The 22,373-nt window shown below is 41.1% G+C and overlaps 2 protein-coding genes across 2 annotated transcripts in view; one reads left to right on the top strand and one right to left on the bottom strand.

The window, feature by feature from the left end:
• Nucleotides 1–3,832, top strand: part of SLC30A6 (solute carrier family 30 (zinc transporter), member 6) — a gene marked incomplete at its 5' end in the record, with an annotated part of 13,962 nt that extends 10,130 nt beyond the window's left edge. Inside the window, 4 exons of the mRNA XM_009697829.1 lie at nt 11–113; nt 411–458; nt 1,052–1,120; nt 2,619–3,832. Of these exons, the coding sequence (XP_009696131.1) occupies nt 11–113; nt 411–458; nt 1,052–1,120; nt 2,619–3,116 (718 nt within the window). The remainder of the gene's footprint in view (nt 1–10; nt 114–410; nt 459–1,051; nt 1,121–2,618) is intronic.
• Nucleotides 3,833–8,613: 4,781 nt separating this feature from the next.
• The window catches only part of QPCT (glutaminyl-peptide cyclotransferase), a 14,062-nt gene continuing 302 nt past the window's right edge, over nt 8,614–22,373 (bottom strand). The window contains exons 2-7 of the mRNA XM_009697828.1: nt 18,298–18,444; nt 15,641–15,922; nt 12,474–12,650; nt 11,507–11,606; nt 10,902–11,018; nt 8,614–8,778 (exon numbers count right to left, since the gene is read on the bottom strand). Coding sequence (XP_009696130.1) covers nt 8,633–8,778; nt 10,902–11,018; nt 11,507–11,606; nt 12,474–12,650; nt 15,641–15,922; nt 18,298–18,372 — 897 coding nt within the window. The 5' untranslated portion in view covers nt 18,373–18,444 and the 3' untranslated portion in view covers nt 8,614–8,632. The remainder of the gene's footprint in view (nt 8,779–10,901; nt 11,019–11,506; nt 11,607–12,473; nt 12,651–15,640; nt 15,923–18,297; nt 18,445–22,373) is intronic.

The following is a 22,373-nucleotide window of genomic DNA, read 5'->3' as shown; positions in this document are numbered from 1 at the left end:
TTCCCTCTAGCAATTATTTCGCTGTAGACACAGCCTCCGCTATAGCAATTGCTTTGATGACATTTGGGACCATGTATCCCATGAGTGTCTACAGTGGGAAAGTACTACTGCAGGTAAGGCAATGTCATAAAACAAGGGGGTTTGTGGTTTCAGTTTTCTGAAATGGCCTGAGTTTTTTACAAAACATAAAATCTGTTTTAAGCATTTGAATAGGAAGTCTTCCCAGGGGAATTTGTGATGTGCTAGAAGAATTTGAAGGGCAGCAGAAATACGCGTCATGGAGTCACAGGAGTTTGTTGTTTAATGCCATTGGTCTCTTGTGTAGGTAGAGCAGACTTAAAGGCTCTGTTACTTAAAGGAGGCCTGTTAATCTTCATTGTAACTTTTTTCTTCTTTTTTTTTTCTTAAAGACAACCCCACCTCATGTGATTGGCCAGTTAGATAAACTTCTTAGAGAGGTGAGTTGGTGTGTAATACGTCACACAGCCTGCACAACTAACGGTAAATAAGCATTCAGGAATATGAAGAGTTTTTGTGAGTAGTGCAAGATCACTAAAGAATTGTGTTTTTAATACTATTTTTTAACCGCTTGTAAAATATGGATTTTGCTATCTAAGATGAATAGTGTCATTCAGGTGTCTGGAACAAATCTGTTAAAGTAGCGCGGGCTGTTGTTTTCATTAACTAAGCTTAAGCTACCGTTGAAGTGGTTTACAAGTGTGAGTGGGGGGAGGAAAAGGAGCACAGGCAGCTGTTGACTTACAGCATTTCATGTTGAGAAAATACTGCCATTTGGCAGCAAGAGTTTCTTGAAATTAGTTACTTAAATATACTTTTTTTGGTGGATTTGGATCTTTAAAGGTAGCAAAAGTACAGTAGATAAGCACTCGTGGCACCATGAACAGACCTCATCCGTTCTGTGTATGGAAGCTTTTATTCCAGCCCTGAAAACGCTGTACTATTCAGCTATGTGTAAAAGTACATTTCTAAAAGGATTTGAAATAGTAGTTCTAATTTATTTTCATATTTCTGGGTGTTGGTGTACAATTAGGTTTCAACTTTGGATGGTGTCTTGGAAGTTCGAAATGAGCATTTCTGGACCTTAGGTTTTGGCACTTTGGTAAGTGATGTCTTTATTGTGTTTTTAACCTTTGAAAAAGAGTCATCAGTTATACTTAAATTTTCTTTTTTCAATAAAGTAAGATATTTCTTCTGAAATCTTAAATATAAAAACTTTGATGGAGTCAGTACTCAGTCCTTGTGATTCATTGCAAAACTTCTCTTCCCCTGTCCTTTGTATTTTTTTAAAGCTTTGTTACTCGTTAATATTATTTGTGTATATTGCGGCTCTGGATGAAAGCATGCATTTTGCAGCTGTAGAATTTCTTTTGTATTTTGGCCGTGAAGAAAACCCCAAACAATAGTAAAGACATTTTTCAAATGGTATATTAATGTAAATTGTCTCAGAGGGGAGAAAAAGAAAACTATAAACCTTCCGGTACCAGGGGTCTACAGTGGAATCGTGTGTGTTCAGCATTTCTCAGGGAGCGAACGGAAAAAACCAACTACAGTTGTGTACTGGTATTCTGTAAGCTGAAAGAAGTGAAGGGTTTTTTTTTTTTTGTGATACAGAATCATCACACCGAACTCAGGTATCCCTAAGTTGATGCAGGTATGTTCTGACAGCTGGAAAATTAACTCTTAGAATGTTTTTCTCCTCTGAATTCCTGCAGTATGCTACCCTTCTTAAAAAAAGAAAAAGGCAGCAGCTCTGACTTGCTGATGTGAAAATAACTTTCAGTTTACAATTCTGCCACCCAAAATACTGGACCACAGCATTGTTGGATTGATCACAGATATTTACAAAACCTTTGTATGCATATTTACCTATTGGCATCTTCCAGATTGTAGCAGAAACTTCCCAAGACGTGGATACGTTTTCAGCTGCAGCATCTGATGTAAAAACAGCTTGTATAGCACAAGCTGTGGACCACGTTCTTTATTAAATACGAACTGAAAAAGCACGTGAGGGGCTCTGGTTTGTGTCCCGTTCTCTCCTGCAGCAGGAGTTGAAGGGAAACGAGACTAAGACTGCGTTACTGCGAGGAAGGCAGGGCAGCCCGCAGGTATATGTGCGTCCAGGAGAAACTCTCAGTCCGTGCTCCACAAGGGGCATTGCCGCCGTTCTTGCCGACGGTCCCGACTGGAGCGTGTCTGCCGTGCCTGTTGTCCTCCTGCCCGCTCCGGCAGCGCGGTGAGGACGCTTTGTCCTCAAGTTGCCATATGGACTTTGTCTGCACTTTGGTCTTCTTTTGGGCCATTTTTTCCCTCAGCTGTTGCCTTTCCTTTCCTGCCGTCACATGTTGTATTTTATTGTTTGGTTTTAAGGCTTGCTTTTCCTGAACGGTGATGCTGGTATGTTCCTAAGAGATCAACGCGTTAGGATACATCTGGATCTTTCCTAATCATGGAATTATTTAATAAGTTTCTCAGTCAGTGGTCTCCACTGCGAAAGGTCTTTGTCTGATTCCCTGCAGGGTAACTTGCCTCTTGAATGCATATGGAGAGTCTTTATTGCAGTAACAGTTAACAGCCAGCTTATTTTTATCCCTTTCTAGGCTGGATCGGTACATGTCCGAATTCGGAGGGACGCAAATGAACAAATGGTACTTGCCCATGTCACTAACAGGTTGTACACGCTGGTCTCTACCTTGACTGTTCAGATTTTCAAAGATGACTGGATCAGACCTACCTTATCATCTGTGCCTATTGCGAACAATATTCTGAACCTTTCGGACCATCATATTATTCCAATGCCATCTTTGAAAGCTGCTGATAGTTTGAACCCCGTCACATCCACGCCAGCTAAGCCCAGCAGTCCACCGCCAGAATTTTCGTTTAATGCACCAGGCAAAAATGTGAGTCCCATCATCCTTTTAAACACTCAGACAAAGCCCTACGGACTGGGCTTTCATCATGGATCCGCACCCTCCGGCAGTGTACTCAATCAAGGATTTGGAATGCCAGGAATGGGAGCAACTCAAGGATTCAGAACTGGTTTTACAAATGTCCCAAGCAGATATGGAACAAACGCTCGTGGTCAACCCCGACCGTAATAAACAGCATTATTTATTGTACTTAAGGGTATTGACTTAATTCTTTTATTACCCAATTTTTACAAACATTTGGAATGTCAGATCATTCTAAGTGGCTGGGAACAAGTGCATTGTTCATATTCATGAAACGGTTAAATTGCATTTTTTTTTCTTTGCGTCAGCAGCGGCCTGTGTAATGGCACAAATATTTTCCAGACTTATGATACTTTACAGGTAGTTTTTATAGATTGTCTATTTCTATTCAGCTTTTTATTCCCTTTTCTTTATTTTCCCAAGAATGTATTGAGATATAGCACAACTCCGTAAGGGAGTAAAATTGTTGACCAGGGAACATTTTTTTTTCTGATGAGAATTGCTAACTGAATGCTGAACAGCTGAGAGAATAGGAAAGTGCAGAAATACAAGCCCCAGTTTTTAGAGATGTTTTGATTGCTGTGATAAGCCATCTTTTGGCAAAGTCACAATTAGGTTTTGGTTGCAAAAATCCATCAGTATTCATATTGTGGCCATTGTGAGGACAATCTGGCATTTCAGATTCTAATTAATTTTGCGAGACCACATTTTTACATTTTTATTGATGCTTTTCTAGAAATTCACATGGTTCAGCAACCATTTTCTACTTGTAAGTATTCCATATTCATCTCTGATAGTTCTTCCTTTTTGGTTTAACTGCAAAATTATTTAGCAATATACTGAGAAATAAAATATTTCAAACTTGAGATTTTACAAGCACCTCTTTTTTATGATTAACCCTATTTAAGACAGAGAGCAGATGGCTGTATTGTTTCTGAAGCCAGTATTTCATTTTTGACTACGGGAAGTATTCTCTGATTCGATTGTGACTTTGTATTTTTCCCCTTTGTATTTTTTCTGTAGTTTCAGGGGAAAAAGTATATATTTATATTCCTGGTTTCTATCCAGAGTACAGGTCAGTGATCAGTGGCAGTTCTTAGTCATCGCTAGAGTGCTTCACCTTCGGGGCACGCTTGGAACAAGGCTGCCTAACTTGTCTCCGCTTTGGCGTGATCCTTCCACTGTACGCCTAGGAGGCCTTTCTCGGAGAGCTCTGCCCTCTGACTGCTCTCTTTTTCTTCACTGCTCAGATAAGAGGGAAAGGCCTTTTAGAAATACTTCCATTTTTTTTCTGTTCTGCTGTGCAGCACGTATCTTGTAATTCCCTAGCCAGCACCTCCTCGGCACTTCCTTCTGCATCTCTTGGCTGTTGAGGAATGGGTTGCCCGTTCCTGTTCTTTCCCTTGCAACTCAGGGTGCTGTAATCTGCTTCCACCTTGTTCACCCGGATGCTAACTAAGTGTCTCCATTTGTCCGAGGTGGTTATGTGGAGCCGTGGCATCTCAGGGACTCCAAAGATAATTATGTTACCTGAAGAGAACGGGTTTGATAGAGAAATCTTTCTGTTGTAGAACCGGGTGAAGAAAACAGCCTTCCTTTGAATTTTAAAGATCTGTGGCCTCTTCACACTGGCTGAGGATTTCTTTTTCTGCGCAAGGTCATTGCTTTCCTTCGGTGTTTGTTGGTTGGTTTTTCTCCCCCTCCGCTGCCTGCGTTTCTCGCCGCAATGCCTGGAGGAGAGCGTCGCTTGCAAACGAAGCCAGGTGACGTTCTGCGTGATGGTATCGTGCCGGGATGTTCAGGCTGAGGGTAGCGTCCAGACTGCCACAGGTACACCGTCCACGTGAGCTACGCGTAGGGAATCCAGTTCTGTACTTCATTTGCAGCAAGAGTAACGGTTTCATCACCGTGTTAGAAAATGGAATGACCTGGAAAACTTGTGGTTAAAGGTTACAGTGAGCTTGTAAGGATTGGCTACGTTTCTATGAGGCCAGTATTAGCTCAGTAATCACCTTTGTTTCATTAGTCCGTCTTTGTGTGGTCTGTTATGTGTGCCACTGCTGTGTGGAGATTCACTGAAGGACGGGATACTCGAGGAGATGCTCCGTACCTCCCGGGTGCTGGACCAGCCTGCGCTCTCCACGGCATCGACAACCCCTTGGAGCCAGCAGAATGTTTACAATCTACTACTCTCGCGTGGCCTCTTTGAGAATTGCTCCTTATTCCAGTGTCATAACCAAACACTTGCCCTTCTTCTGACATTTTAAATACATTGTATTATACTGATTGCTTGCCTACTTGTTTTCAGTAGAAAATTAAAGCTCCATTTTTATTAAAAAAATGAAGCTGTTCTTCAATTTAAAATAAGAAGGGAGAATGAGAATCCCAGAATTCCGAGTGCAATATAATCACTTTAACACAATTATTTTTTTGAGTGATTGTTTACAATATATATCATATGTGCAGATGATAAAGATTCTTTTAGAGATTAGAACAGCTTTTTAGCTGCTTTATTGTTATGAATATATTTAGAATATTTGTTAAATCGGCACAGAGTAAAATGTCTCCTTTTATACGAGGAAAATAAAATCAGTATCATCCTTAAATGACAAGGAAAAAGTGGTAATTTGTGTACAAGATTTTATAGTTCTCTGTTTATATATATCGACTGTTTAAGTGATGTTCTCGGGTGATACTTCAATGGGCAGATGTGTGAAACTTCAGAACTGTTTTGCTGGGTCTGCTACCAATGTAGATGGGGTCCTTGTAATAATTCTACAGAAAGCATTTTTACCACATTTTGTCTTTTCTAATCGTATTTTGCTGTTAGGTGGTCACAATCTACATGTTTACTTGAAAAGTGGTGAATAAGAATTGCTAATTTATATCATCTTCATTCCTAGTGATAGGAATGCTGCCCCAGCTAGAGGAAAAAGAGGGTACGGTACCCGCTGTCGCTTCTGTCTGCCAGAGGATTGGGCGCTGTTACTCCCTTAACTTGTTCCAACTGTGATTGCCTCGGATCGCTTCACTTGTAGGTAACCGCATCAAGCTTCAGAGAATTTGAGGGGCACGTACCTTTGTAAAAAACTGCATTGCCATGATACAGAAGAAGCACCATGTCTTTGCTTTACTGACTACTGCAGGTGCTTGTGCTTTTGGGAGCTTAGATGCTTGGATTCATGTGGTTACTGGGCTGGTATAAGTTTTCCTTCCAGCAGTTAATTTTTAAATGAATGATGGATCACATAAATTGCTAAGATGATGACCCTCCCCTCTTGAAGTAAACCCTTTCCAGGGCTCACATCCAGTTAAGAGATGGCTGCCTTCTCCTGTACCAAAAAAAAAAACAACCACTCACAAACACAACAAGCAAACAGACCAACCCCCCCAAGCCTCTTAATGTTTTCTTCATATTTTGAGAATCATTGAATCATATCAGACCAACCTGTGTCTCATTTCTTTGAACTGAGTAAACATAGCTCGAGAACTGCATGCCTCGTGCCTAGGCAGTGAGAGGCTGGTGACAAACCTGAGATGCCAGAGATTTGGTGTACTACGTGGTTACATTATGGTTTCAACTAACTTAACAGAGCTTTAAAAAAACCAACAGACTTTTCCCAGTTATAACAACCCTCTGATCCCACATTTCCTCAAGAAGCCAATTCTAAGTTAACTTTCAAGTTCTTAAAGCAGCAGAGTAGCAGTGCACACTGCAAACGCATACTGCGTTTTTCAGAGGCCCTGCAAAGGATGAAGTACCCCAAGAGTTTACCTGTAAAACCAAAATTAGCCACACAAACTCAGGTTTAACGTTTCTGTATGTAGCCATTTTGTTAGCTTTTTTTGCCACTTAGGAGGGTGCGGTGTGTGCCTTACGCTGCTCAGAGTATTCAAACTTCAGAAGATTTAATTTAGTTGTCTAGACTGTTGCCTGACGGGCTGAGGTAGAGGAGAGTATGACAGCAAAGAGTTCAAATAGATTTGATGTAATTGCACAGATGTAGAGTAATACCTGAAAATAAACACACCTGTCCAATTTTTAGAAATTTCATTGTATTCTATCTCAGAAGTTGCATGCAAAACAGAAACATTTCTCACAAATGTTAAAGTGATGGGAAAACATAAAATATTTTTGTTTCATCTTGAGCAACACAACCAGATTGAATTTCATTTTCAGGCTGTCCTGTAATAGTAAAATTTGACAAATTTGCATTGCTGTAAACACATATTTCTGTTGCAACTTTAAGATATGTATGTAAATATTATCTTAGGTTCTGAAATGTTTGCTTTAGGAAAATGGTAAAATACAGGCCAAATCGGACATGCCGACAGCTCCATAGCTTATTTCAATCTCTTTGCCCAGGATAGAACTTTCTATGGAAGAAGTTTGGAGCAGTAAAATACTGACTTGTTTTTTCTCAGTTCATCCTCTACGAGCTTGATTTTTGTTGGTTGGTTGGGGTTTTTTCCTTCAAATGCTCTCATCTTTTTCTCACCAGTGGAAACCGCAATTCTGAAGGTAGCTTTTGAATACCGTTCTTCTGGCTTCTCCTATTGATTTCACTCCAGGCTAGACTTCTGCCTAAGTGTTATATTAAACTTACTGAATAATTCCAGTAAGGAACATAAAAGCACAGCGTTGTTAAACTGGTGAGTATCTTTTTCTGATACAGGCTATGGCTTGTCCGTACTTTTTGGTGCTTAAACTGTCGTCTTGTTTCTGACTCATTTCACTCTTGATAGATAGCACTTTGCCTTAAAAATTATATTTTTATAAAGCTAGAGTTTCTAAAGTGATTGCTTCCCTAGTATGATTACTTCTGCTGTAATATGTATTAAAACCAGCAGGTTTTATTATTTGTTTTCATTATTTTGAGTCAGATTGTGAATGATTCTCACGGGAATGAATGGTGTGTGTTGGGGCATTGCTCCCACACACCACCTACTCTTCTCTCGATACCTCCTGTGTTGCAGTCAAAGCACGATGGAAACCCCCGCGTACCTTCCTCGTAGCATCACTCCCCACCAAAATTATCCAACAAATGACAGGCAGAAAAGTGAGTTTGGGTTATTTCTCTGTTTCCTGGTGGTCTGCTGTCTGCGGACAAAGAGCCCTTGCAGCCCTCCTTGTAGGGGAAGGAGGAGAGGGAGCACAGAGGGTTAAAAATCCCTTGTATGTGTCAAAAGTTCTAGCAACTCATTTCAGGATGAGGTGGTTTAGTTCAGCCCAAAGCAGAAGTTTGTTTTAGTGTGATTTTTGCCTCTTTTGATAACGCTGTATAAATTTCCATTGCAAAAGTTGGTCACAGCTTGTAAAAACTGTAGCTAACACTTAAGTCGGGAGGCATTCCCTCCTGGGATCTTAATGTGTGACATAAAACGGTGATAACAATCTGGAAAAATTCTGGTTTTTTTTTTTATTCAGAGGTAAGACATTGAAAGATCAAATTCTTTCTAGGCTGAAACTAATTCTTCCTTAATGCTATCTTATTTGGCTACCTGGAACACTGGGCCAGGAACAGCTGAATCAATAATCAGTCTAGCAAGAGCTGTCATTGTATTTTGCTTCACTTCTGTGCTCTCCAACACAATTAAATAGCAAACGTGAAGGTGGGCAAACAGCCTTCAGAATGCGGTATGATTTGTTGCCATTTTGTCTGTCACAGGTTTAGGTATTCTAGTACAAACACTTGCAGGATTTTGCTGAGATTATCGATAGTGGTTTTGTCAAGGTTTTCTTCTGTGTCCTCCATGGTATGCCATACTGCAGGAAAAGGGGATGGAATCAGATGTAGGACTGGAACCCCTGTAAGGAGGAAAAGGAAATTTAGAGAAGAAATATTGGAGAAGTTCTGTTAAGCCACTTGATATGTCACTATTTAGCAACAGTCAGGTAACTACTCAAGAAGCTGGCTTTCTAGAGGAGTGTGTGTCACTGCAGCTTCCTTTTACCTTCTCTTTTTTTGAAGCCTGTGACTGCATCACATCTATTTCATTGTGTGTTTCCTAAAACTGGCACCCTCCATTTCTTTGAGTACTTTTCCCTCTTTTTTTTAAAGGTACCTGTAGCTAGCAGTTTTACTGTGGTACTTGCCTTTTGGGGTTGTTTGGGTTTTGGGGTTTTTTTGGTTTGTTTTTTTTTTTTAAGATCCTTTGCATTGTAGTTGTTGATACCGTGTTTAGGAGCTACAGAAGGGCAGAGACAGCACTGCAGCTCCCCACACTGAAAACTGATTACCATGTTCTTGTGACAGTGTTAAGATTGAGCACTTCTTGAAGCATTTTTTTGTCCTCTCCATAAATGGTAAAATAGGGTGTCTGTATTTTTATTCTGTAAAACAGAATCACTATTATCCTCAGATAAAAGAACTTCCACTTGAAAGGATCTGTATCACTGCATATATATATATATACACACACACACATATCAAGCCACCTGTACATACTGCAACTTTTAGGTAAAACAGGAGTTAAATCAGTCTCTGCTTCCTGTTTGCTTTTTGGGGGGAGCACTGTTTCTCTCCAGCCTCTTTCCTGTTTTACTCCTTTTCCTCTCTCATTTTTCAGCTGCATACCACTAAGTAATCTGTTTTCTTCACTAGGTGTTTATCGTGTAATTAGAAAAGGTTTGGACGTGTAGTCGTTGTTTTCCCCTATCAGGATTTTTGCTATCCCTGGACATGCACGTGATGGCTGTGTTGGTTTCGTTGGACCTGGGCCCTGCCTTGGTCTGAAAAATGAAAGATTCACAGAGTTGAAGAGCAACTGAGCAGGAGACAGTAACCACAGTTCAGTGAAGAGAGCACTCGCTTAGAAATGGAGAGGTGTAGCTGCTCTTGTGCCTGCTTCCAGAGCTGTGTGTGCATTTTACTTTACTCAGTAGTTAACAGAGCATAAGCAATGGTAAAATTAGGGGCTGGATATGAAGATACCTCCCTCCTTTCCTAGGTAGATATCCTCTTCGCTGAACTAGTGTTACATTCCTTTTTTGTTAACCCTTCTCTGGCAATATCACTCTTGCAGTCCTTGCTGTACGGTGGAGAACTCCAATCAGAAGAGTTTACTCGACCTACTACCCTTCTTTGGCCCGCCTTAGTTTTGAAGATGCTCTGCTGAGTGCTTGAAACAAGAAGGGCATCAAATCCACATCTTGAACTTGGACAAGTGCTTTAATCGCTGCCCTGTAGCTCAACAGGGTGGCCGCAGTAGTACAACTGCTTTCCCTTTCTTTGATTGCATCCCAAAGGAAAAGAATGAACACAAAGTCAGAGGCTATGGCGTAGGTGTCTGCTAGGAGAAGCGCTTAGGTGGGGAATCCCAGTTTCAGGTATATGCCTAATTCCAGGCATATTGTGTCCTTTGCCATTTCTGCTGGCTACTCTCTGCACCTTTCCCACCCCTCTGGCCGATAGCTGTGAAATCTCCATTCTCTCTAGGGAATGAGGATGTCTAACTTGAGTATGTGAGTTTTTGCGGGAGTCGGTGCCTTCAAATTTAAACAGGTAATAGCGAGCATTACTCTTAACTTCAACAACAGGTCTTTAGAGATTTTTGTAGTCTTTGAAGATATGACCCTTGATCGTTTCACTGCTCCTAGAAGTAGTAACTAGCTGTCTACCGTGGTACATAGAAATAGCCCACTGGATCAGAGTTGTTTATCTTTGTAGGACACTACTGCTGACAGGCATTTCCATTATCTCTGTGCCACTGGAGCTGTGCTCGTGCAAAATGATGACAGGTATGTTTTGTCGCTGCTTTTGTTTGGGTATGGTTTTCAAAGCTTTGACTCTTGGCCTGTGTAAAGTTGGACTTGGAAGCCTCAAGCTGGGGCAAATAAGCTTGAAAAACAGGATCATATGCACTTGCTCATTCACTAAATGATGCATTTGTTACTGAACTTATACTTTAAAATATACGAGTTTCCAGTACCTCTTAGTAAAAATGGAACGTGGTCATCTTCAACCAAGCCTCGATGTAAAGTAGTCTGGAAATACTGCCTTTTGACAAGGTGATCCTTCAACAGATTCATGTTGTGTAGCTCTTCCTCTGTAATTCACAATGGAAGTGATTATTACAACTTTTGGACAATATGAGGCATGTTAGCACACTTGAATTATTTTTCCTCTCACATGGAAGCTTTTCCCATCAAAGAAGAAAAAAGGAGTTTGTGACTGTCTTTTGCATTTGTTTAGTACTTAGAAGACCTCAAGATTGGTGCTATTACCGTAATTTTACCAAAGTGAGAACTAAAACACAGAAGTCAAGCAGTTCCCAAGAGATGCAGAGTGACAATCAGTAATAGAATCTCTTTCATGCCTTCCAAGTGTCTGGGAGTCTTCCTCAGTTGTTTTACTAATTAAATATTAAATTTTTCATATAGGTTTAAGATGCATCCAATTTAACATTTACATTATTACATATTGTAACTGTGAAACAGAAAAGTAATCTAAAAATCTGATTTACAGGACTTAATACGTTCAGAAATGACACACTAAATTTTCAAATTCATCAAAAGCCCATGCCCCTCTCCTTACCGATTGCCTGAAGCCTCTGAAACCATCGAATAGTGTTTGGGAAATAATTGGGAAAGACTGGGTTTGGAGCACCAATTAAATCCAGTAGTACAAGCAGGTCCTACAGAAGAAAGAATCTTTCACACAGAATTCTTTACATTACTACACCACCACTGACAGCAGCAGCAGCAGCAATGAAATCTCTTGGTTCCTGTGTAGGTCATGACTAGGTCTTTGATAGCTCTGGCCAAAGATCTGAACTGAATGAGGAGAACTCATTACCAGAACCCAATTCCAATCTGATGTGGTTTGCTGTCTTTCCGAGGAGGGAAAAGGTAGGCTGTTTCTCCGTTCCTCAAGCTGAAGCAGACTGCATTGCTTGGTTTGCAGTTTGTGTGTTATATCCCTTTAAAAGAAAAACTACGGTACATGGGGAGAAGAAGAGGAAATTGCTTCTTCCCCGGAGAACAACAAAGTCTGTCAAGGGAAAGACATTTTATGAGTCACGAGATACAGTGACAGAAGAAAAGCGTCTCAGCAGCGAGCAGGGAAACTAGAAGGCAGCAGGGAGAAGGGAGCAGACAACCAGAATGTTAGTAGGAATCAAAGGGAAACACAGGGCTTGCTGTAGCTTGGCGCTGAGCTAGGGGAGATTTGTTCATAGACTGATACTATGTCTGTGCTCTTCCCTAATCACTTTGAATTCTCGCTCTTGAAGAAGGTGGGTATCCTCGTTTATATTCTAATACATTTGTGTATTTTCATTTTTCTATGATGACTTCTCATGCTTGCACAGAGAAGGTCTAAGCATATTCACCTGAAAAGCTCTTGGCAACTCTCTGTTTTATCACATCCCATAAAATTTCTACAAGCCTGCTTCTTCCTTTAATTTTGCAGGGGTTCATGGTTTCTTGGCCAATTATGTACTAATTAAATATTAAAAAAATGCAATTTACTATTACTCATTAGGGAGGTGAAAGCCACTTACTATGCCCTGCAGCTGATTTGTGGTTGTTGAACCAGGCGGGTGTGGAGTAGATACCATTTTTTGAGCTAAGTGTTGAGATCCATAGAGGGAATCGGAAGGGGACCACCGGACAAAGGCTTCTTCACCATCAAAAAAAATGAGCTGAAGCGAAAGGTCTGGTCTTGACGTTGAGCTGGTCTGTTGGAGGAAGTTAGAAGTGACATAACTGATTCTGGCCAGAACATTAAATAACCGACAAATACTGTAGTCATACAAGCAACATCAGTAGGGGTATATTTTCAAGGTACCCTATGCAACCCTTCCTATGGCTGTTAAACATGTGTTACGGTGTAACAGTGGTAGTGATCAGTCATTATTATTTATCTAGCACAGTGACATGCTCTTGTCTGGTGTCATTTTGGTTCTGGTTAAAAGTTTCATTTCTGACTTTAGCGGACGTAAGCTGAGTGTATTGAGACAGGTCTGCAAAACCAGGCAGAAGAAACATCATCTCAAATCATGAGGAGACATGTCAGCAACACCACCTGATGTGAGTGCCACTATTATTACTTGAGAGCGCCACAAAAGAGTAGTATCTCTGCTACAGTTGTGCATCAGAAGAGGTGAATTATCTATTTGTAACGTTGACGGTTCTTTGAGGGACAAAGAGCAGTCAGTCATGAGAAGAATGACCATTTCTTCTCCTTCAGGGGGACTCGCAACCACCAAGGCAACTTGGTGCCTAAAACCAAAGCACAGAGAGTGGAGTAGATACACCCTTCCCTTCCAACAACCAAAAATAGCACAGCAGTAAAAACTGAGAATGTATACGATTAATGTATTTAAGGCCACAAAGATGTCTGTGTGAAGTTTCTTCCCCATGTAGAAGGAGCCTTTTTTCTCTCTGTGTTTACTAACTGAAGCCTTGTTTGCACTGGCGGTTCCTAATAATCTACAACATGGCTAAACCCAGTTCGGTTCTGCTATATGAACAGTTTTAGGAACTGTAGTCTTGGCAGCTGCTATAAATGTTTTAACCCCTCTATGAATTAACGCTGCTTCAAGTGAAGTTGCATGATGTGGTTAAAAAGGTGGGGTCATTGGCAACAGTCATGTCCTGTACGGGCTACAACTCCCAACTAGCTGGAGCTCATCCAATGTAAACAGTAGTGGAAAACTTCCATAAAATGTCGCTCACACAGGCAAGCTGATATTGATTATGCGCACAGCGATATATGGATTTCTCTAATGGCAATGCTTTACTGCCCTTTGTCCTTTGCACAGGACAGAGCTCTTTTGATAGCAGTCATTTTGCATTACGTTCTGGACGAAACTGTATTAATGCCTTTTGATTTTCAGAAAGTAGGATTTGTATTATTGTGATTATTACTGTTTAACACGTTCCAGGTCCAAATAACATAGACAGATGTCTTTGCCCTTTAATTTTAAACTTGCTCTATATAACTGGGGAAACATCAAGATAAAAATCAAGTCGAAGTATAAATAGGCTTGGCTGAAAACATAACATGCTAGTATGAGCAGAGCAAAAAGGTCACCGCTAATGTATTAAGCAGATGGATCCCAAAGTATATTTTGTTAACAGACTGTCCAAGTGTTCGCCTGTGCAAAGTAATTAGATTGCCTTTTTGTCAAATGCTGTCATCTTACATGCTAAAACAATTTAATCAAAAAATGATGTATTGCAAAAAATTCCAGTCTATAAGTCAGTGTGCAGGTTGTTCCATAAATAACCATCAGGCAAATTTATTCCAAATGAAGCTTCTAAATGAAAGCATATGTATTACAGGAGTGCTTTGTTTTGTGATTAAAAATATCGGCATATTCTTAATCTTCTAATTCTTAAATATTCTAATGTCAGACGACACCAGGATCAGTTTCTGGAAACAACTGCTGACAAGTAACCTTAGGGGACTGGAGCATCTCCCTGATGGGGAAAGGCTGAGGGCACTGGGTCTGTCCAGCCTGGAGAAGAGCAGACTGAGAGGGGATCTCATCGATGCTTATAAATCCCTTAAGGGGGGGTGTCAAGGGGATGGGGCCAGACTCTTGTCAGTGGTGCCCAGCAACAGGTTAAGGGGCAACGGGCACAAACCGAAACTCAGGCAGTTCCACCTGAACAGGAGGAAGAACTTCTGTACTGTGAGGGTGGCCGAGCCCTGGCACAGGCTGCCCAGAGAGGCTGTGGGGTCTCCTTCTCTGGAGATAGTCAAAACCCGCCTGGACGTGACCCTGTGCAGCCGCTGTAGGTGACCCTGCTTTGGCAGGGGGTGGGCTGGGATGATCTCCAGAGGCCCCTTCCAACCCCCAAGAGGCCTGTGCCAGCCCCCACCAGTCCGTGGTTCTGTGAGTGTACTCCCACCACTTTGTAAAGCATATGAGAGACCTTTTCCTGTGAAAACTGTTAGTGTGCAAGTAATCTTCTGTAAATAGTAAATACTGAACCAGTAGATGGCACTCATGAATCTCTAATCCTACAAGCTTTTAGAGCTCGTAGGAGCAACAGATTTTTGTGCCTAGCAACGGCAGCACTCTGAAGCAGATTTTCATAGCATGAGTAACACAAACTGATAATATTATACTATTACTTGATTGTTTTCCTGTACTCAGCCATCATTTGTTTCATAAATATTCAAATTGATAAAGGAAAACAAGAAGAAAAGCTTGAAATTGTTGTGGGATAGAGGGCCGTGAGTGTAACTCTCCTGCACAGCAATTAGTTCATCCACCTTCCAAAACAAAACACAACTGAGAGATTTTAAAAACGCAAGGTTCAGAAAGCAACAAAACTTTGTCAGTGACCCTAGATGTTACTGGATACCACAGGAGCTTCTGAGTAGAGTTCTGTGCCTTTTAGACAGAAAGTAGGTTTATATCTTGCCGAGTCTATGAAACATGTATGACTTATGTATAAATTGTTATTTTTATATAGTATATATTTATTAGATAATTTTTAGACAGCCACCCTTTGCATAAGAACTTTTAATATGATAATGTACTCTAAAGTAGTAGATACAGATCTCTGTTCCGTTCTTCTTGAGGGCAATGTGAGTTTTACTACAGGCACAGCAATCAGAGAATCAGGCACGCAGGCTACGGGAGAAAGCATGGAAGTGCCCTAAGGCCTATCGCTGTTGCAAAACCAAATGCAAATGAAAGAAGCAAACTACCTTGATTAACTGGAGCTTGTTATCCAGGGCACGTGCCAGCTCCAATATCATAGCACAAGGCACGGCTGAATCAGTTGCTCCTACGAACACTCCCTCCTGCCATTGTTGTCCAAAGAATTTTGAGTCATAGTGGCACGCAAGTACTAGATGGCGTTTCGCAGAGGGGTTGAGAGTGCCGATAATATTTGAAAATGTTTGATATCCATATGGGGTGTATCTCTGAAATGTATCTTCTTCAATTTCCCAGCCAGCCTGCAGTCTTTGAAGACGGTGCTTGATATGCTGCAATTAAAAAAAATAATAAATCTTAACATTGCTTGCTTCAGAGAGATGTTGCAGACAATTTGTCATTAGCTCATTATTAGTGGCACTTAAGCTTATTTCTGTAAGTTTCAGGTATTTTTAAAAGATAAATTTTATAGCAAAGAATGTAAAGCCACTATCTAAAAAGCCACATCTTTACTGACTCACTTGCTTTTCATTTCTGCCTTTTGTCTCTGGAGTCTAAAGGTGCTTTGAATGATTGCCCATTAATATGACACATTAAGATCTTCATCTCTGAAGTTCCCAGGCCAATGTTTTTTCAGGTGTAACCAGGACAGATTTCATGTTTACCTCTTCAAATCTAAACTCAGTTGTGCCCTTAAATTTAATGTCAGAACTGGCTACAGAGAACTTGGTGTGGCTATTTTGACAATTACCACACATAGACATCACAGCAGTATAAAAAAAAAAAAATGCTGGTTTTGTTTGTTTGGTGTGAGGTTTGGTTATTGCGGTTTTTTTAGGTTTTTAGCTTCTATGAGAAATCTGCCTTTCAAGCGACATAAGTTATTTACAAGGCTATAAGAGACAGTGTGAGTCTTGTAAATTAAAGAATGACTTAAACATTTCAGAACAATGTTTTAAAAATGAAATCCTCTAAGTGTAGCTCATGTAAAGATAAAAATTAAGACAGTGAATCTATAAAAAAAGATCATTCAGTTTAGGTATGTTCCTACCTAAAGAGAATACCTCTAACAACCCCAGTTATACTTAGTACAGAATTCTGGCTAGCTGTTATTAGAGGGCCATCTCTGTTGAGCAACTTATTTTTATGGGTCCCTAGAGTGCTTCTTCAAGGCAGATTCCTCTCCCTTTAAATAAACATTAGGAAAAACCTCTAAGGAGAAAAAAAGAAAATAGACTTTGAAGATTTGTCCTGCTCTTAGTGAAGTCAGTGGGAATATTGCCATAAATTTTAGTGCTAGAACAAACTTCCATTTTGTTTGTGGTCACCCTCTGAAAGCTTTCACGGCGTTGTATGGACTATCTGCTAGCTGTAGGCAGAGCAAAGGACGTCTGTTGTGGATTAAGGGGAATATATAAGCCTGGACGGAGTTCCCAGTGTGCAATAGCTGTGACTGGCACTAGCCTTCTCCCTTAAAGGAGTCTGATGCTTTTTGCGTGTCCTAACAAGGAAATGTCATCCATTTCAAACTCCATTGTGCTTTGACAATGGAGGAGGACTCCTCTTTTTTTCCTTTGGTGGGGGCCTGGTTTAATACATGCTCTCACCTTGTAACAGGATGATCCTATTTTGAACATGACTTGTGGTTTTCTAGCCTAGGCTCAGATGATTTTTTTGTTTTTCTTACTTTTTCCCCTTTCATTTGGCTGCCTTCCAGAGTATCACTAAAGAAACCACAAAACTGAATCTATAGAGACGCGCGCACACACACACACGCACAAAGCATAAAAAAAGCTGCATTTTTCCCGTCTACCAATTGCAGAGTGGCAAATAAACTTATTGTAGTTAGGGCTCTCTTGGAGCTATTGAGTCACTGCCTAAAGGGTAGATGAAGGCTAGCGAGATGTTATGAATGTCTTCTAGTAAACTCAGCTGTACCACTGGTTTAGTTTCCCGCTTGGCTAACGTAACCCAGAGCCAGCATGGCACACAGTCCTGCAGATGCCCACGCCGTGAGCGCAGAGCAGAGGTGCCAACAGGGCAGCAACCCAGTTGTGTGGTAACTCCTCGTGGCTCAAATACAATGTCCGGGAGCTTTTACTGGCCTGGCACAAGGTGCAGTCGGGATATGTTAGCCCGGCATTAGCACACTGCCGTGCCTGGGCCGGCAGAGCCAGCGTGGTACTTGGAGCAGTGCTGCGCTTCGTCACGCTGACCACCTCATCTGCCTGCCCGTTCAGGCCCCTCTGATCCCTTTTTGTGTAGATACACCCATCTGAAGCAACACTACAGGGGTGTGTAACAGCACAGGACCTCTGCAGAAAAAGGGCAGGAGGGTGTCATTTATTTCATCCCTGTGTATGGTCCCAGGGGGTTTGAACCAGTGACCCAAAACCTGCTCACGTGAGGGAAAGGATAACGGTTGTGTCGTACTTTGGGTACCAAACCCGAGGCAAGCTTTTTAATTTAAAACATAAATTTAAAACCAGATTTATTTTTTTTTCATCATGCTATGCAGCCCTGGGAAATAACGTCAGCTGAAGTGCAAGCTGTCTCATGTAGGCTCTAGGCAGTCTAGACTTGAACAATGACAGAGTTCATCCTACCAAATGAAAGGAATGTGTCTGTCCCTTTAGTAGTCACTAAAGGCGCTACCAGAATATAAATAATAGATGTTCTCAGAGGTTTTCAGGACATGTTGTCTTACCTGTCGTACAATGTAATTTCCTGGTGATCCTGAGTATCTTTCTATCAGGATAGGGCGCAAATCATTCTCCCACATTTCAGAAACATCTGTGTTTGCTGCAACTTTTTGAATAGTGTCAGAATGTAAAATTCTTGGCTGGTGAGAATACTGCAGAAGGGAGAAAAAGGAAAGATTGCTATAACTATTACTAGACCTTTTTAACCATAGTTTTCTTCAGCATTACAGTAAATGTGATATATTGTGCTACTTTGATTTACTGACAACAAAAAGTAACTTTAAAAAAAGGCTTTTCTCTCAAAAATGATTGAGATTTTAAAGTTCTGTGGCTTCTTTATCTTTGATTTCCATGCAAAATATTGTAGTATTAAAAACATGCAAGAAATTTTTACCTATCAGCTAGCTGTAAAAACTCAACCCGTGATTGGATTCTCTCTTTTTTAATATCTTAACTCTACATCCGTACAGCCATGTCTGCCACCGTGCCACCTTCAAATGAGATTGCCATTGAGACAAACATCAGAAGCTTTGTTTTTAGCAGGAGTACTGTTTAGCTTTATGCTGTGTCTACATGATGAGGCGCAGTACTGCAAAGAAATGCATAAGCTAGCGCAGTCCCAGAAAGAGTGAAGCTGCGTCATTGTGGCCTCTGCCCACAGTGGTGGTACTGGTGTGACTACACAGCACACTGCAGCTCATCTGGGGCTAACTGGGGGCGGGAATCAGCTTTGTGACACAGGAGTTAACCGCAGAATTGGCAGCTTGTCTCCTGTGATCACAGCTCGTAGTGCTAGCTATAGCACAAGTGGCTGCTCTTCTGTTGCCTAAGCAGGGACCTGTAGAGCTATTTCAGGTGACCTAGGATACTTGAGAGGTTCTCATGCGGCTGGCAAACGCAGGTCTTTGACGTGCAGGAGCCTTGTGCTGTTGTGAGGGGGTAGCTGAATGCCAGGTGGGATCCCTGAGGACATCTCAAATGCTCCATTGAGCACCTGATTTGGGCCCATCCAATCTCCAGCAATTGTCTCCTCAGGAACTTCCTGAGCCACTCCTCTTTTTACAGGTTCCTAAGTTAGGCACTATCCTAGGATGCTCCTATCATATCCCTTCCTTATTTCTATCACAGGGACTTCCCTCTACTCCTCTCTTTCTCCCACTGAAAAATCCTGCTCTGTTTATTTGTTCTTTGATCAGAACTGCCTTACGTGATTGATCAGACTTGCTGGCATTCAGTGTACCCTGTCTACCTCATCCTTTTTTGAGACGAGGAAAGGGAGGAACACCAGGACATGAGCGCATCATAGCTTCTAGTGTCGGATAATGGTATTTTCTATTTTATTCTTTTCCTTTCTTCAGACTGTTTAACAACTGACTTGCTTTTGGGCTGCTGCTGCATCAAACTGACATTTTCATAGATGTATTTACTGAAACTCCATCCTGTTAACAAATGGGTTAATTTTGTTATATGTTAACAAAAAATAATCATTCCCCCTCCTTTCCCCCTCACTCATGTGCATCATTTCACATTTGTCCGAAATGAAACTTATTACCGGGCCAGAAAGTGTACTGACCTTGAGATCTTCTGCAGTCCTGTGTAATGACCTGTTATCTTAATTACCCTGACTGATGAATATTGTTAAAAAATAGTTGTTGCCTCACTATTTGTTGTCTTTTCTGCTTTATTTAGTGTGTATGCTCAGCAAAGCAGGCAAAGGCACAAATATTTTCTAGACTTCACTGTAAACATTTAATTCTACCCTTCTCTCTTCTCCTAGCTCTTTATCTATGTGCGGATCTTCCTCTAATTCCACGACAGTTTACTAGTGAAATAAGTAGAGAGGAGACACAAAGATGCTGAATCCTACGATGCCAATTTTAATATAGTGTTTAAAGCTGAATGTTAAGACTATAAGGACACCAAATTTTAGGATGTGCAGTTAACATTTTTAATGCTAGCAAATTTAGACATGGGTTAAAGAAAAATTGCATTTCATCTGATATAAAGAAGAACTTTTACAAGTTTGGAAATTGTATCGTAGAAGATGCGTAACCTGTCTTTTGAAAGACTAGAAGTTTAATTTGGTGGAATTTACACGCGTGTAGAAAAGGCATAGACAAGAGAAAATGTCAGGGAGCTGTTCTGTTCAGGAGGAACAGGCTGTAAGAGGAGAGACAAAAGCTAAAGCTACGCACTTCAGAAGAGTGTATGAGGATGATTTAATTAAGGAGGTTCAGAAAATACACCTTCAGTTGAACAAGTGAAGGGCTCAGTTAGAATGTGGCATCAGTTGTCGTGCTTCTAACCGCAGAGCACGCCTGGTAACTGGGGTCGTGGAATCACTTTGCAAAGAAGCATTATTAAAGCACAAATGTATGAAAACACTTCAGAAGAGAGGAATAAATTCCCATTTCTAATAATGGAGATATCTTCAGATTTGGGAAGTGAAAGGAATTACACAAGTGGTCATGAAATAAAAGAGAAGCAGAATGAGATCTGTAGGTGACTCATTCCTTACAGCGTTGGTCGATCCCTGCTTCCTCTGTGGCCACAGCAGGGAGGCAGAGCAATGTTATTTATGACAGGGCTAGCACTAAACCTTTTGTACTAAGCTGCATAAAACGGCAAGACTTCAAGTAGCCCGTGCTTACCTGCCGATTTTGGTATGTTTCAGCTGGGTGCCAATGGAAGTTAGCTTCTAAGAACTCTTAAGTTTAGGACCTGATTCCTCCTCCTCAATGGGAGAAGGAGGGGAAGGTCTGTACGCTGTAAGACTTTCAACTTCTGGCTCACACATCCCTTTAGGGAGAAGGAACAACAGTTGTCAAGGGACAAGAATTTGAGGAGAAAGAGGAAGTGGTTCTTGGTTAGTGTCTGCACGGGCAAAGGAGTTCAGATGCTATGGTTCTGCGGTTAGGTGATACTATTGACGTCATTGGCAAGTAGACTGGCTAGTAGGAATGGAATGAGCTAAAGAGTGTATTGGTGTGGTTCAAGGGGGCTGAAAAAAGGAGCACTGGGGCTACACGCTTGTACGTTGACTAAGATAACTAAAGATTTAGCCTCATGTATTCTTATGTATGTATTATATAGTCCATATACAGGTATTATGCATACTACAGATGTATTACGTTACAGATATGTAGTCTATACGTGAGCTATATATATAGTAAGATACAATTAATAGAACAAAATTACAAAGTTTCTCCTTTTTTTAAAAAAACAAACAAACAACCAGCACTTATTTGAATGGGGAGTGAATAAAATCAAGGAGAAAGGGAGTGACTAAGGGGACGTGAGAGGAAAGGTATGAGGGAAGCTTCATTTTGGTAGTCGGTGCTGGAGTCCGGTCTATTGGTGAAGAGAACGGTGCACTGGGTTAGTGGAGTTCAGCCAGTTCTGGCTGAACTTTGAAGTCAGCTCTTCTACAAACACCTGGGGATGGGCCTAGAAGTATATTTTCCATTTGGAAACTCCTGAACCCTTTAAGTGAATGTCGTTTGCAGTTGTACGCTCTCCCATGTTCCGTGTGGTTTAGTTCTTCATGAAGAAACTATGTTAGAGTTTCATAATCGACCACTAAGAGGTGACACAGAGAAAAATCGGGAGTTTACTGCTTATTACTGTTTCATTAAATGTTATCTGGAGAATGCTTTTTTTGCTAGTTCACACAACACTTTGAATTAAAACCAATATAGTATGGCTCTGCGACATATTAGACTATTACACCTTCCAAAACAATTTTGCGGTACCTATCAACACCATCCCTACTTGTTTTTCGTCGCTAAATGTTCATCACTGCTGGAAGAGCTATTCGATTTCTCAAACTAAGACACCATCCTCTCAGTCACCATAATCACGCTGAAATGTGGCGTGTGACAGAATGCCACACGGAATACAATTTCCGATTTTGATCCCTCTTGTCCTGTTTGGGTTTCGGCTAAAAATTCACTAACTGCCCCTGACACCACTTGTCACCCTAGCTGCGTGTTCCCAGGCGGTGCGAAAGGCATCGCCAACACGACGAAGGCCTGGAGAAGCGCCGTTCTGCGCAGCCGTTAGCTCGGGGTGAGGGGGCAGC

The sequence above is a fragment of the Cariama cristata genome, unplaced genomic scaffold, assembly GCF_000690535.1.
Source record: "Cariama cristata isolate BGI_N322 unplaced genomic scaffold, ASM69053v1 scaffold14943, whole genome shotgun sequence".
Classification (NCBI taxonomy): domain Eukaryota; kingdom Metazoa; phylum Chordata; class Aves; order Cariamiformes; family Cariamidae; genus Cariama; species Cariama cristata.
The sequence above is the reverse complement of the archived record's forward strand: the minus strand, read 5'-3'. Positions and strand labels throughout refer to the sequence as shown.